The following is a 15,400-nucleotide window of genomic DNA, read 5'->3' on the forward strand; positions in this document are numbered from 1 at the left end:
CGACTTGATGCTGGTGAGGTTTTTTTGCTTTGAATAACTCAATTTCTAAGGAAGACTAATTATAATTAAAATAATTTTCTAGGCTAAGCGCTATTTATGGGGGTACCTACATGCTGAATAAGCCAATTGAAGAAATCATTGTGCAAAATGGAAAAGTGGTTGGTGTAAAATCTGAAGGAGAGGTGAGTAGTGTTTACCGTTTAAAAACACTGTGCTCGCAAAGAAAATGGTACCATCTAGCAAGTGCGTTGGCCAGCCCTGGGCCGTCCTCTGTGGCTGCAGTAGTGGAGTTCATTGTCGCAGGCACGACACCCCTGCGTCTTACTGATTTTGCTCATTGTTCACTGACCCTTTGTTCGGCTTTACCAAGGATGCTAGCCGTGAATGAGCAGTTGGCTTCTGATGACTGAGCTAACGCCTCACCCTCGATTGTGAGAGATATTGGGGCTTGTTCAGTATTCATAACCAGTGCTGCTACTCGAAGGCATCGTTTCTCTGGCCTCCCTTACTGCCCAGCTCTTACAGGCACACGTATGAGTTGAAATACCACAGGTTGGACTGGCTGTGCCTCAGTCCTCCGTGACAGCTTTTATTTTTTTTATCATTTTAAAAGTAGATGTACCTGATGCAGTATGCCATTGATTACTTGATTACTGCTTTCATGGGCATTGATTATTGGCCTAATACAATTCCTAGAGAACTTCTATTTCTTCTCCATTTATCTTAATGATTAAACTTTTCACTTATTTATGCTGGATATTAGCTTTGTCTGGTTGTCATCTGATAGGCAATTTCACATTTTTTAATGATTTTTTTAAGTCTCTGTAGTTTAGGAAAATGTTTATAGTGCAAATTAGTTCAACAACTTTTGCACATTTTGTTGAGAGCCTTAGTTGAAATTCTTCAGTGTAACAGCACTTTTCCCATTTCTTCCCGGGCTATTCGCCCTTTCCATTAATCCATTCCTGTTTCCGGTTCCCTCCCCAACCATTGTTTGTAATTAATAGGATTTTTTTTCTTAGCTTATATTTTATAAGTAACCTCCCAACTTCTTTATAACCCCTTTTCATCTATGATTTAGAAACTGTAAAGCGTATCAGTAATGCCCACTTAATCTTTAGTTGGATGGGGAATGGTAGTCCTCATTTACCCTCTGGGTCTGAAAAGGACTCATCTCCTTCTCCCTCCTTTTTTCAATAGTTTAGTAATTTTTTGAAATAAAACAAATACTGGATAGATGAGTCAACATTGCTGACATGCCCTCTTTGCAACAGGATGGGCCCAGATTCCTATTGTACCTCCTGGTGTGGTGAAGGTCTGTCCCATGAAGTGACTACACAGGACCACCTTCTTTCAATCCACAGAGCTGTTTGTTTTCTCGTGCCAGACGAGTTGTAACAAGGATCAAGGGAGGCACAGGTCACACAAATGCGTGTTGACCCAGTCATCATACTGATGAACCAGGAAAGGATCAGAACTGTGTTGTTCTCTTACCACCTTTTTTTGAGAAAATGATCTAGGTGTTGTCATGAGAAGACTCAGTCTTACTTCACCATTTTCATTGTCTAGAGTGCTGGTGTCCATTCCTATGTACACCTTTCCGTTTGTGTACTAAGTGGGAAACATTTTCCTCCTTTTATTTTCCTTTTTTCTAAGTGGAAAATAAAAAATGGCGAATTGTTGGGTTAATTGACAGCTAACTACAAAAAAAAGGTGCCTGTAGTCTTTGATAGGTTCTTAAAAGAAGATAAAATGTACCCTTTTAAGATATTTGGGGTAGTGATTCTACCCTTCTGTTAATATTTGATTCCTAGGATTATGACCATTGAAATTCCATCCCCCAGCCCACACTCCCACCGTGTTCTCCTGGGATGACATGTAGGAAAGAATAAAAGTCACGAAATACAAACCTTTACAGATAATTACGTTCGCACACAGATTCCTAGTGGTATTTAAAGTTTGTTAAAAGACCACAAATGTACTTTCAGTAACTTTCATTATCGTGTAGGTCCACTTTCAACAACCTTGTGCCCGCAGCGCAACGGCGTTTAGGAGGCGTGGATAGTAATGCGCAGAGTCCCTCTAATTGCAGAGTTCACTTGCACCTCACTCTTCACTGCGCATAGATGCCGCTCTTCAAAAACAGTGGACTTTGGCAGGACAGAGGAGGAGGTGCTAACACTATAAATTTTGCAGGTTATATATACCATTGGTTCTGCAGTTGGTATTTTCTTTGGGGGAAGCATAGCCCTAGGAAGATAGCGATTCCTTCTGAGTGTTAGACCAGCTATTAAAACATCTGCAGATAAGGTACCATTACATAGTCTGACAGCCCTTAGCTACACAGGTAACTTGAATCATCACAGTAATCCTTTGAGTTGGGTGAACCCCGATCTGCCCAGTTCTAAGATGTGTTTCTGAACACTGTGCAACATAGTTGTTTCTATTTTTTTGAATAAGGTTTAGAGAGTCTATATTCAGAGAGAATGTGTAGGAATTGCTAGAAAAACTATCTCTGGTCTTCATATATAGTCTAGTTCAATAAATTCTACGCTAACTTTTATATTTATTACATTATTAAATAGTTATATCCAGGGAAAACATTATCAATATGCTGTTTAAAATTTTTGCAGACATTGAATATTATAAAGTTTTTAATGTTTTGTTACAGATTGCTCGCTGTAAGCAGCTCATCTGTGACCCTAGTTATGTAAAAGACCGGGTACAAAAGGTGGGCCAGGTGATCAGAGTTATATGTATCCTGAGTCATCCCATCAAGAACACCAATGATGCCAACTCATGCCAGATCATTATTCCACAGAACCAAGTCAACCGGAAGTCAGGTGAGTTTTGAAGGCCACTAGAACTTTGGTAGAATAATTTGCTTGGTATTTCATCCCACTTTCCTAATTTTATGTTACATTACAATGAAGAGACATTAGTTCAACTATAGAATTTAAGAGGCTAGGGATGAAGACAGACAAACCCGTGCTCTCTCGTGACCTGACTCCACTGCATGGATGGCATGGCTGCTTTTTGTCATTTTTTGTCAACTGATTGTTCTTAATACTTTCATTGGGGCTCTTACATCTCTTATCACAAGGCATATATTCATCCAGTGTGTCAAACATATTTGTGTCATCATTGAAATCACTCTTAATCTATTTGCTTTAACTAGTGGTATGGAGTGGTCTCATCTTGCAATTATATATTTTACTTAGTATCTAAAATTCAACTTAAAGGGGGCTCAAATGTTATCTGCATTACCTTTTTTTTAACCATGAGAAGATATCCAATCAGAGATTATCACAAGAGCAGAGAGATGTGGGGTATAGTTTCAGTAGTTCCCAAGGCATGGTCTGAGGATGTGAGACAGCACAGACAGAAAGAGGAGTCTGAAAGCTAGTTCTTGTATTGCAACTTTTAGTTGTGCTGAAGTAGTGGTATTCAGACAAAGTAGCATCTCTGGAATTATAGTAATACTTTATATTAATCTGTAGTCTTGTGTTGTTTTAATACATGGAAAATCAGTCTTTAGCTATCCAACGCCATTTCTAATGCAGAGTACAAAGAGGGAAAAGTTAAATGTTTTGGCCAAGAATTGTACCACCTATGACAGCTAGGAAGAGACCAAAAATGTATTGCCATTGAAATCTGAAGTATGTTATCTGTGGCCCTATTCACTGCCACGTGGAATATAAGCTTAGAAGTTACTGCCCGTCTCAGAAAGATAGAACTCACACCAGAGTGAATCGGGGTGAAACCTAGGTGTACAAGTGTTTGTCTGAGGTTCACAAACTTGAGGAATGAGACGCCTTCATTTGTCTCCAGATATCTATGTCTGCATGATTTCTTCTGCACACAACGTGGCAGCGCAAGGGAAGTACATTGCCATAGTTAGCACCACTGTGGAAACCAAGGAGCCGGAGAAAGAAATCAGACCGGCTTTGGAGCTCCTGGAACCAATTGAACAGAAGTGAGTGGCACATTCCCACTTCAATCAGTTCACATACTGATGGAATTCATTGCATCTGGGCCCCCGGGTCGGGTGAACATGAAAAAATTGGCTGCTAGGTGGAATCCTATTTTCCTATCTCTACCAGTCGTATCCTATTGGATTTTGAAATTCACAGGGAGCAGTGGTTGAGGATGCAGTCTGCTAACCTCTTATTTTTCCTCTCCAGATTTGTTAGTATCAGTGACCTGCTTGTACCAAAAGATTTGGGAACCGAAAGCCAGGTGAGTGTGGAGTCAGAAGTAAGTATCATAAGGCTCTTCTGGGGAGACATCCTTACAGAGGCTTATGTCTTGTAATTGTTATTTCCAGATCTTTATTTCCCGTACTTATGATGCGACAACTCATTTTGAGACCACCTGTGATGACATTAAGAACATCTATATGAGGATGACAGGATCAGAGTTTGACTTTGAAGAAATGAAGCGCAAGAAAAATGACATCTATGGGGAAGACTAACAGCAGTACATGTTACTATCTAATTAGAACAGATTTACAATTTGGCAAACAATGCTTATTGTATGAAATCAATATTCTAAGGCCTGCTTTTGTAATCAGAACTGAGATATTGAAGAGTACTATACCAGTAAATATTCCTCCCTTCATCTTTTTAATATCATGTATTAACTTTTTCATGGAGTGGCTATTGAGACTTGGCAGGTTACCATGTTCTGTTCCATTTAACCCATTATGGGCTTTTTTTCCCCCTAGTGATGAATCAGTTTTAAAACAGCATTGTGATACTGATACAGAGATCTTGATACAGTATTTGTATCTTTTAATCAGTGTAACCTCTGCAGTTATGTGCGGAGCTGGACCAGTACACAGTACAACTCATGGTGCCACCTGTCCTCTCGACATTAAGGAGATTCTAAATTCAACACTGCATATTTGGGACAGCATCCCTCACGGTTTCCTCGGAACTTTATATTTTGTGTTATCTTAAGTATTATGACAATGCCCAAAAAGCATAGCCACACATTTGGTTTTTGAGGGCATAGAATTCTGATTTGGGGAGTCATGTGGGGGACGCCTCTGTGGCTAATGGCTCCATATGGTGTTCCAGTCTGGTACATGAAAGTGGTAAGAAACCTAACATCAAGCAGGTGAACTGTAGAAGCATCTTTTGTATCCCAGGTGTGGCTTCTTCAATGGACCAAGCTGCAATGCAGTATTGACAGAGCCTCTGCTTCCATGATGTCTCCCTCAACATGGCTCCACATGATTTCTGTACTGCAAAATAAAGCCAAACTCTGGAAACGAATACCCTGGCTCTGTTCATTGGCCTTTCTGTGACAGCGTTTAAGACAGCCACTGCTAGCATCCTTCAATAGAGCTGCTGACACTTGCCAGAGATATCAGAAGAAGATCGACTCAGTAGCTGAGTACAGATGCACGTTCTAGCTTCATTGGGGATAAAAAGCCCGTCACCTGGCTTCACTGAGTAGATTCCAAATTATATTCTTGACTGACCATAATCTGTTCCACACAAAGCCAAATACTGCCGTAGATGGTTTGCCTATAGCAAAATCATGACTGCTTTAATATTTTCACACAACTGATGCTATAATTTTTGCTGGTCACTCTTCCCTTTTGAAAGTTATATATAAAGAAATATTATGCTATTTTCCACACAGATTAAGAACCTTTAAGTTTTCCCAAACAGAATTTTAACTCGGAGCCCTGGTGGTATAGTACGTTATGCACTGTGCATTTGGCTGCAGGCCACATGGTCAGTTTGAAACCACCAGCTAGCCAGTGGGAGGAAAACGAGGCTTTTTGCTCCTGCAAAGATTAAGTCTCAGAAACGAGCAGGGGCAGCTCTGCCCAAGCCCTGTAGGGTCCTGTTGAGTCAGAATTTGGATACAGACAGATCTATGTAGTTTTTACGTTAAAAGAATTGGGAAAGTAATTTTGGTGGAAATTCAGACATCAAAGGGACTATTTTCATCCCTGGACATTTGAGTTGAGAACTGTCCTGTGTGCTTGGGTATTTCGCATCTCTGTCCTCTACCTACTGGATGCCAGTAGCCCCTCTCTAGCCCGTGCCTCCAGATACTTCGAGGGACAGTTACTCAGAGGGTCCACTACCTTAACTGTCTAGTTAAAATTACCTATAATTCCAGGAAATGCTTGCTTGCGCCTCATATGACTTCATATTGTGAACTATTGTAGGCAAAGGATACGTGGGATTAGTAACAAGTGAATGAAATAAACTGAAACACATTTCCTTCACTGAGATTACGGTATAATCTCTGGAGCACTAATTCATAGCCTAAGGATGGCGTGAATATGGTTTAAGTACTGAAACGATAAAAAGGTGGTATGTAAAACCAAAGATGGGACTTATAGGTGTCCGAAGGCCTTTTATATAAACTCATTTCTCAGGAACTGAAATCCTTTATGATCTAGCAACATCGCTGGTAGGCATGTCCCCTAGAGAAATGCAGGGACAAGTAAATGTATGCTCTCCCATGTTCTTAGCACAGTTCACAAAAGAAAGAAACGAAAGAGCCTAAATGTGTCAGAATGGATAAGCTATAGAACAACCAGTGGAATACTGTGCACCCCTACAACATAGAAAGCCTGAACATGGGACCTGGAAACCATTATGCTGAGTCAGTCACAAAAGGACATGTAAATCAGGCAAAATGATCTTAGGGACCAATACTGAACAAGGGGAAAAGGCTAGCTACAGGCAATGCACTTCACAAGACTCACCTTGGAGGAAACAGCCTCATTTTCTGGGATCACCCCAAGGGGAGAAAGGGAAGAGACCATCATCCACTTGATGCTGTACAAGAGTTAGGCCAGGCTGTGACAGATCAATGGGCCCGCCAGAGGACTGGAAGGAGAACCTTGCTGGAAAATCAAGACCAGGGGAGGGGCACATTTATTTACACTTTGAAGAAGACACTGATCATTTCTGTTGGTGAGTATGGTGGGTGAATGGGGAGAAGCAGTCTCACATTGAGAAGGGATGTTAAATGATTGTAAGGAACCTAGGGGGACAATGGACCAGATATTATGTTCCTGGGTACACAGTACAGATATGTTTCTACCCAACCCTCACTGAACCATGCCAAGGACTAAGCACCATGAGGACATGGAACACTGACCTTGCAGGCAGCAAGTACCACAGCATAAGCCAGGGAATACACCCGGAATAACTGAACATAGAGGCTCTACTGAATGAACTAAGCCCTGCTTCAAAGATACCTAACCATCCTGGGTCTGGGGACTGGGGGACTGATGGGAGAGGAAGCAGAGAATGGGCACCTCAGGACTGCAGGTGGTGGTCGCTACACCTTTGGAGGAACCCCGTGGGTGTCCAATGGAAAGAGCCCCATATATTTAGTACCTCAATACCCCCTTTTGCACTGATATGACAGGTTTTGATCTATTGAGCAGGGATCTGCACTTGAAAGAATTGAAGTGCCCCCTGGCTCCAATCCCCATGCTCAGGGGAAACGGAAATCAGTGGGGATACAGAACTGCAGGGCAACAACTGGGCTTCGGGTCCTGGTAGAACTGTACTCAGACTCCTGCATACATAGGGAGTGTCTGCAGCTCTGTGTCATTGGAAAGATTGTTAATGTTATCAGTGTAATCGCTTTATACTCTAGGGGATGATTGATAATGGTTTCGTTTTTTGTTTCTATGGGTTTGTGTTTTCCTGCCTTTTGTGTGATCTTGTTTTGGTCACCTTTTTTGGTTTGTTGCTGCTCTTGGTATAGTTGGTCATAAAGGGTTTTGATTTTGTTGTAATACAACTTCCAAATCAAGCCAGAGTCATGCATAACCTGTGGACAAGCAAGTGGATTCTGGGCTCCCACTTAACTCTAGCCCCAATCCAAGAACAGTTCTGGTAATGATCCTGCTCGAGACCATCAAGAAATGATCACTGAAGAAAAGGGTGCTACAGAATAGTGTGGTGAAGAAAGCAGATGGTTATCAATCGAAATAGTGTCTGGGGTCATAAGGGCTATATTCAAACAAGCAGTCACTCAAGTGAGGAGTTAACTAAATCCACATGGAAGAAGTACCTCAGTTTGTGTGATCCACAGATGACAATAACAAAAGCCAAATATGATGGGCAAAGTATCAGCTGAAATTGTGAACACCCAGTTTGTAGAAGGCTATGGAGGACACTGGCAAGAATCTAGTCATATTGTGCCTCTGGCAGATGTAGCCACACACAAAGGACTCAAACAGCTTTACTATCAGACAGATCACTGTAAACTGGATTGTCATGGATTGAACATGATACTTAGATCAGTTGACTTCCCTCTTGACCCAACCTGAAATTGTTCTAGACGCAGGTATTTCTTGTGTATTCCATGACAAAAATGTTATTCCCTGGCTTTTAAAATATTGGTTGTTTTTTTTCTTTACTCATTATTTGTATTTTTATATTGCTATTATTATTACCACTTTTTTATGGTTTCTGTTGGATTTTCTAGTTTGTGAAGCACAAAAGGAGTAAAAGCATACAGTTAATAACTGATGCAACTATTTAAAGGGGAGGTTGGGAGTGGGAGTTAGAGAGGGAGGGAGGATTAGGGAAACAAACTATGCAGGAGGGGGAGGGAGCACTAGAACTGAGTGAGACTATACAACTTTTGAAAGCAATTTAACCATAGGTTTACTATTAAGGTAGCAGATGGACATCGGGCCTCTACTCAAGTACTCCCTCAATGCAAGAACACTTTATTCTATTAAACTGGCATCCCATGATGCTCACCTTCCCGACACAATCACTGAAGACAAAGCGGGTACATAAACTAATGTGAAGAAAGCTGATGGTGGCCGGTTATCAAAAGATAATAGCATCTGGGGTTTTAAAGGTTTGAAGGTAAACAAGTGGCCATGTACTCGGAAGCAACAAAGCTCACATGGAAGTAGCACACAGCCTGTGTGATCACGAGGTGTTGATGGGATCAGCTATCAGACATCAAAGGCCCAGAACAAAAAATCCTATCAATGTGAATGAGGGGGAGTACAGAGTGGAGACCCAAAGCCCGTGTGTAGGCAACTGGACATCCCCTTACGGAAGGGTCATGGGGAGGAGACAAGCCAGTTAGGGTACAATGAAGGAATGAGGGAAACGTACAACTTTCCCCTAGTTCCTAAATGCTTCCTCCCACCCACTATCATGATCCCAATTTTACCTTACAAATCTGGCTACACCAGAGGATGCACACTGGTACAGACAGGAAATGGAAACAGGGAATCCAGGACAGATGATCCCTTCAGAACCAGTGGTGAGAGTGGTGATACCAGGAGGGTAAGGAGAAGTGGGGTGCATAAGGGGAACCGATCACAAGGATCTATATATAACCCCTCCCTGGGAGGACGAACAACAGAAAAGGTGAAGAGACATCAAACAGTGTAAGACATGGAAAAATAATCATCTAAATTGTTGAGGGTTCGGGAGGGGAATGAGCTGATACCAAAGGCTCAAGTAGAAAATGTCTTGAGAAAGATGGCAACAAATGTACTTGAGACTGTGATAAGTTTTACTAGACCCGCAATAAAATGATCTATAATAAAAAGAAAAGCAGTTTAACCACAGGAGTATGTGATATGTGAATACTCTATCAAGAAAACCAAGAAGAAGCAAAGCAGAGAAGCCAAGTGTGACCAGTGATTCCGAGAGGGGAAGGAACAAGTTGCATCTGGGCATGGTGTTCATGGCAGTGGTGGTAGAGTAATTTGGAAAAGGATGTAAATAGTGGCTGTCCAGCACAGAGAATCATCAATGACAGGGATTTACACCAGCAGAAGTTGTAGAACTGGAGAATGCTCTCTCGTGTGCCTTTTGGCCACAATTAGAAAAAAGTAATTACATGAATAACAATGACTATACGAAGAAAACGTTATAGAATTGAATATGATGATAATTATACAACTCTTTGATATAACTGAATTATATGTATGGAATGTGGATAAAGTGCTAATAAAACTTAAAAACAACAGTTCTGAGAAAACAACACATACTAAAATTAGCATATCTGTTTAGGGGAGGAACTACTCTAAGCAGAGAATAAAAGATGTTTCTATATTTGAGTTGTGCTGGAGAAGAATAAAATATGGTGGATTGCTAAAAGGACAAGCCAATCTACCTTGGAAGAACGATGGCCAGAGTGCTCCTGAAAGGCAAGATGGCATGACTTCTCTTACACACGTTGGCCGTACTCTCAGGAGAGACCAGTCCCTGGAGAAAGACCCTCAACGAGATGGATTGACACTGTGGCAGCAACAATGGGCTCAGGCAGAGGAACAATGTGACCATGGCGCAAGGCCAGGCAGAGTTTTGTTCTGTTGTGCACAGGGTCATGAGGAGTCAGAGCCAACTCTGGCACCTAGTAACACAAAGGAACTTCATAATGCTGGTGGGAAACACTTATCCTTTAATTCCATTTTTTCAAGGATTTTTTGAGGCCCTGCATAAAGCCAAGTTAGAAATTTTAAGTGCACACTTGCTGCTTCGTGTACTTTATCTTTGGGAAGGCAGGTGCACACGACAAAGCACCGGCAGGTCTGGTATGGACACAAAACAGTAGGGCCAAATGCTGTAGATGGAAGGGATCCTTCGGAAGATAGTTTTCCATGCTAAATAACCTAAAAATCGATGACATTCTGTATAATGTTAATTTTGCTATAGAGTCACTATAAAAAGTATTGACTGAAAAACAATTTTAAAGTTGTCTTTATTTTAAAAAAGGAAACAAATTAGTTACAAAAAAACTCTGCTCCAAATAGATATATGTATCTTACAAACTCTTTGCTTGGGTTTTTAAAGAGTACTGTAGAAATTATTTCTAATATCATAAATAATACAATTATTTCATCTACAAGGTTGATTTTGTAGTGCACAATGTACAAAAACCAAGTAAGTGAAAAACGACAATTTATAAATCTGTACCATTTGTGTAGTGTTGGTGTTCCTTGAATATTGGTAACTGAATTCATTTCTGATGACAGGTTTTACAGGTTTCGCAATCTTTAAAAGAAACCATTGCAAAAAAAAAAAAAGAAAGAAAGAAACCATTGCATGCATTATGTATGTCTGGCTGACATTACCATGCCCAAAAAAGTGCTAATTATTAAAATAGACTTATTTTTGCTTCAACTGAGTAAGCCTATTACTATGTTTATTTTAATATTAAACTCAATCGATAGCTTTGAAGGCAGTAAGAATGGAAATAAAATATTTGGATGTAACACAGCAACCCAAAGCTAGCAGACAGCTAGTGCGGCACTGTGAAGCCACATGTCTAAAGTGAAAGGGAGAATTTCATTAGAGTATACAACACGGGGTTTTTACAAATATGAGAAGATGGTTCATTTGCACTCCAGAGTTTTCCAAAGAAAAGTGAAAACACTAATCCTTTGCCGTCGTCTATGCCTGGGCAAGCTGCAGCTGAATCACCTGGATAAACACAAAATTAACAATTCTGTCTTTAAAACTAAGAAGTATTGCAAAGAGCATGCTCCTTAATAGGGAAGACGACATTAAGAATACATTATCATTTCTCCTGAAAGCACAACTAAGTATCCATAAAGCAAACTAGGTAATTCGAGGTAATTCAGTTATTAATTATACTCCAGAAACTTTCATTTAAGCCAAACTAATAGCAGTTCTCACCCAAATAAGCATTTTAAACTTATAGCATGATGTATATTCAATACAGTTTCAAAACTGCTCATTCCCTCAAAGACACATAAATCATTATCTGCTGTAAGCAATTCCATTCAAGGAGGAGAGATTAAAAAATGTTCTTACCAATAGCTACTCCTAAATGGAGCTGCTACTTTGGGTATATTTTCAATAAAGGTATTTACATCTGTAACCAGGATTCCATTATTTTCAAATAGCTCTCTGGAAGCAGCAGGTTTGTCTGTACAAAGGAAAAGAAGCCATTTTGTGTGTGAGAGAGAGAGACAAGGAGCACTAGTACATGTTTTAAAAGCAGGAACGTCATATAAAAAACGAATCTGTAGGCTCTAGTACTTCATATAAAAGGAAAAGTATCTGGCTCAAGCGTAGGAAACATTTGAACCTTTACGAGCAGCTGCCTCCAAGGGGCTGCGGTCGTGGTGGAAGAAGTGGCTGAGGTGGTGGTGACATACTGAAAACCACCCATCGCTACAGTCATTCTTTGAGGAGGATGCGGCACTGGGTAAAACTCACGTAAGCGTACAAAGTCGCTAAGTCTGAGCAGGAGCTGGTGAAACGCAGGGAGAACGACAGGCGTTTCCAGCAGTACTCATCAGCCCTGCACCATAGGCGGATGCCCAGCCCGGGCTAAATGCTCGCTTTGGCTGCCACTGGGTGGACAGACTCACCTCGTGCTATTCGTGAGGGCACGTCAAAGAGCATTCTAGAGCAGACCTAGTTTGGTCAGCACTGGAGAAGGCACTCAGGCTGAGACTTTACCTGTGAGGAACACAGCCAGCCTGGCATCAGAGTGCTGAACTTGCAGGTTTAACAGGCACGTCACGTGCTCTGCTGTCGTCGGCAGCACAGCGTCACAATGGTGGTAAGGAAGCAATTCAACGATCCTTGCGCTCTGGCAGGATTTCATAATGGAGTTCTTTTTATGGGCGGCAGGATCCGCTCTGGAAAACACAGAAATGTTGAGTTCACGCTCCATAGATGTTTCCAACCGTTTAGTGTGGACTAGATCGTAATGTTCAGTGATTTCCCTGCTAAACTTCCTGGCATTCTCTGTTAACCACCTATGTAAAAATATTCACTTCTGCAGCTCCTCTCTTGTCTCTTTTGTTCTTTTTCCTGAGACAGGTGGCTTCCTGAAAGCCTGGCAGTGGCAGTCCTGTAGATGCAGTAATCAGCACTAGACAACAAAAAACTACTGAACACTCAAACATGCATTGTGAGAGAAGAGTCTGATACACACACTTCAAGGGAGTTGTGAGTTACAAACTGCCTAAAACCATCAAAACCATACTTACTCTTTTTGTAGACTAGAAATAATGCTCTTACTCCAATAGACCACAATGGCACCTTACTGTTGCCAAGTTTTTCATAAATTCTAGTGGCATCTTTCTGTACTCTCTACTACAATAAAGCAATCGTTCGCAGCAGTCACTTCAAAACATCCACTCAATAGGCACCATGTATTTTCACAGATCACCGCCATGTTCATTAGAATCATGATAGTAGATCTTTTCACCTCCTTAAAATTTTTTGCTACCTGAGATGGACTTTGGGCTTTCACTCAAGTACTCCCTCAATGCGAAAACACTTTGTTCTATTAAAATGGCATTCCATAATGCTCATCTTGCCGACACGATCGCTGAAGACAAAGTGGTTGCATAAGCAAACGTGGCAAAGAAAGCTAATGGTACCCAGCTGTCAAAAGATATAGTGTCTGGGTCTTAAAGGATTGAAGGTAAACAAGCAGCCATCTAGCTCAGAAGCAACAAAGCCCACAAGGAAGAAGCACACCAGTCTGGGCAATCACGAGGCGCTGAAGGGATTAGTTACCAGGCATCAAAGAACAAAAAATCAAATCATTGTAGAATGGGGGGTGGGTGGGAGTATAGATTGGGGGCCCAAGACCCATCTGGAAGCAACTGGACATCCCCTTACAGAAGGGTCACGGGGAGATGAGGCAGTCGTAGCAATGATGGAATATACGACTTTTCCTTTAACTCCTAAATGCTTCCTCTCCCGCAACTATCATGATCCCAGTTCTACCTTACAAATCTGGCTAGACCAGAAGATGTATGTACATTAGTACTGCTAAGAGCTGGAAACATGGGGAATCCAAGATAGATGATCCCTTCAGGACCAGTGCTGAGAGTGGCAATACCAGGAGTGTGAAGGGAGGGTGGGTGGAAAGGGGGAACCAATTACAAGTATGTACATATAACCTCCTCCCTGGGGAATGGACAACAGAAAATTAAGTGAAAGGAGATGTCGGACAGTGTAAGGTATGACAAAATAGTCATTTATAAATTATCAAGGGTTCACGAGGGCGGGGAGATGAGGAGGGGAAAAATGAGCTGATACCAAGGGCTCAAATAGAAGGCAAATGTTTTGAGAACAATGATTGCAACAAATGTACAAATATGCTTGACACAATAGATGTATGTATGGATTGTGATAAGAGTTTTAGGAGTCCCCAATGAAATGATTAAAATTTTTTTTCTTCCTCTTTTAGGTGAGAATTAATCCTTTCTATATTCAACTTTATTTTTAAATGACCGTTCTTTTGTTTTTAATGAATTTCACTCAGCACAATGTCCTCCAGGTTCATCCATGTTATGTTTTTTAGTGTTGCATCGTTGTCCATTGTATGCATATACCAACTTTACTTATCTGTTCTTTCACTGATAGGCATTTAGGTCTCTATTAGACTCAATTTTTTTAACCTCTCACCTCTGCTTCTAATTTCATCTCTACTCGCTTATCACTTACAGTCTCCTTCCTATATGCCAGAGAAAACCAAAATCATGGGTCCCACATCCCTGGAGATGACCTATAAACAATGTTAACACCAAGAAAATAAACTGCCTTCCAGACTTTTCACCAAGTATATAAAGGTCTGAATGATCAGACAACTTTTGTTTCTTTTTATATAATTTTTTTAACTTACTGTGAATTAGGTGTGGGTTTACATTTCAGATCATTTCTGTAGTCATCATGTCAAACTTATCAAACTATGCACAAACATGCTTTTACTTACTGTGTAACTTTTGCATAGCATTATTTTATATTAACTGCTATGTGTATGTGTATACACACAGAGTACCTATGTCTGTCCCCTTAGCTTTGCCTAGCGATCGACCTGAGGTTGGTTTTGCAATTACTAATATCAAAGCCATAAACGTCTTTGTAAAAATAGCTAGGGGGTTATTTTTAAAATAAATTCACCCCCACTCCCCAAAACCAAAGGATATGATGACTTTCTGGTTGCCTGTTACACGAAGCTAGATATATCAACAATAATGCATGTATTTTGGTTTGCCCAAGTTCAGCCAATGCTATATTACCTTATTTTATACTTGCCCGATTGTGTATGTGTGGTATAAGCACCCTGAGTTTTGTTTTTGCCTAGTTATTACTGAAGTTGGGATTACCCAGCAGAGTGGCCATCATCTCCTCCATCCAGGTCTACTCCTTAAACCCTCCTTCCTCTAAGCTCTCCTACTCCCTCTGCACCCATTGTTCTGCACCCTGGCAGTCAGTGGGTTACATGTTGGGCTGCTCATCATATAGCCGGCAGTTCAAACCCACCAACCACTTTACGGGAGCAGGATAAGGCTGTTTGTTCCTGTGTTTCTTTAAAGTCTCAGACACCCTCAGGAGCAGTTCTACTCTGCCCTAGAGGGATGCTCTGAGTCGGAATCGAC

The 15,400-nt window shown here is 41.0% G+C and overlaps 2 protein-coding genes and 1 pseudogene across 4 annotated transcripts in view; 1 reads left to right on the top strand and 2 right to left on the bottom strand.

Moving 5' to 3' along the window:
* The window catches only part of GDI2 (GDP dissociation inhibitor 2), a 39,737-nt gene extending 34,458 nt beyond the window's left edge, over positions 1-5,279 (top strand). Inside the window, exons 7-11 of the mRNA XM_075552429.1 lie at positions 83-182; positions 2,672-2,843; positions 3,832-3,976; positions 4,185-4,239; positions 4,328-5,279. Coding sequence (XP_075408544.1) covers positions 83-182; positions 2,672-2,843; positions 3,832-3,976; positions 4,185-4,239; positions 4,328-4,474 — 619 coding nt within the window. The 3' untranslated portion in view covers positions 4,475-5,279. The remainder of the gene's footprint in view (positions 1-82; positions 183-2,671; positions 2,844-3,831; positions 3,977-4,184; positions 4,240-4,327) is intronic.
* LOC142452289 (small nucleolar RNA U13) lies at positions 1,382-1,472 on the bottom strand (annotated as a pseudogene).
* A 5,425-nt stretch (positions 5,280-10,704) lies between the features above and the next one.
* Positions 10,705-15,400, bottom strand: part of TASOR2 (transcription activation suppressor family member 2) — an 86,841-nt gene continuing 82,145 nt past the window's right edge. For 2 of the 3 annotated variants that reach the window (XM_075552430.1, XM_075552431.1), the window contains 3 exons: positions 12,459-12,640; positions 11,805-11,919; positions 10,705-11,450 (listed from right to left, as the gene is read on the bottom strand). In XM_075552430.1, coding sequence (XP_075408545.1) covers positions 11,447-11,450; positions 11,805-11,919; positions 12,459-12,640 — 301 coding nt within the window. In that variant the 3' untranslated portion in view covers positions 10,705-11,446. Of the gene's footprint in view, positions 11,451-11,800; positions 11,920-12,458; positions 12,641-15,400 lie in introns of those variants that run through there. The other variant, XM_075552432.1, reaches the window with a different exon arrangement.

The sequence above is a fragment of the Tenrec ecaudatus genome, chromosome 6, assembly GCF_050624435.1.
Source record: "Tenrec ecaudatus isolate mTenEca1 chromosome 6, mTenEca1.hap1, whole genome shotgun sequence".
Lineage (NCBI taxonomy): Eukaryota > Metazoa > Chordata > Mammalia > Afrosoricida > Tenrecidae > Tenrec > Tenrec ecaudatus.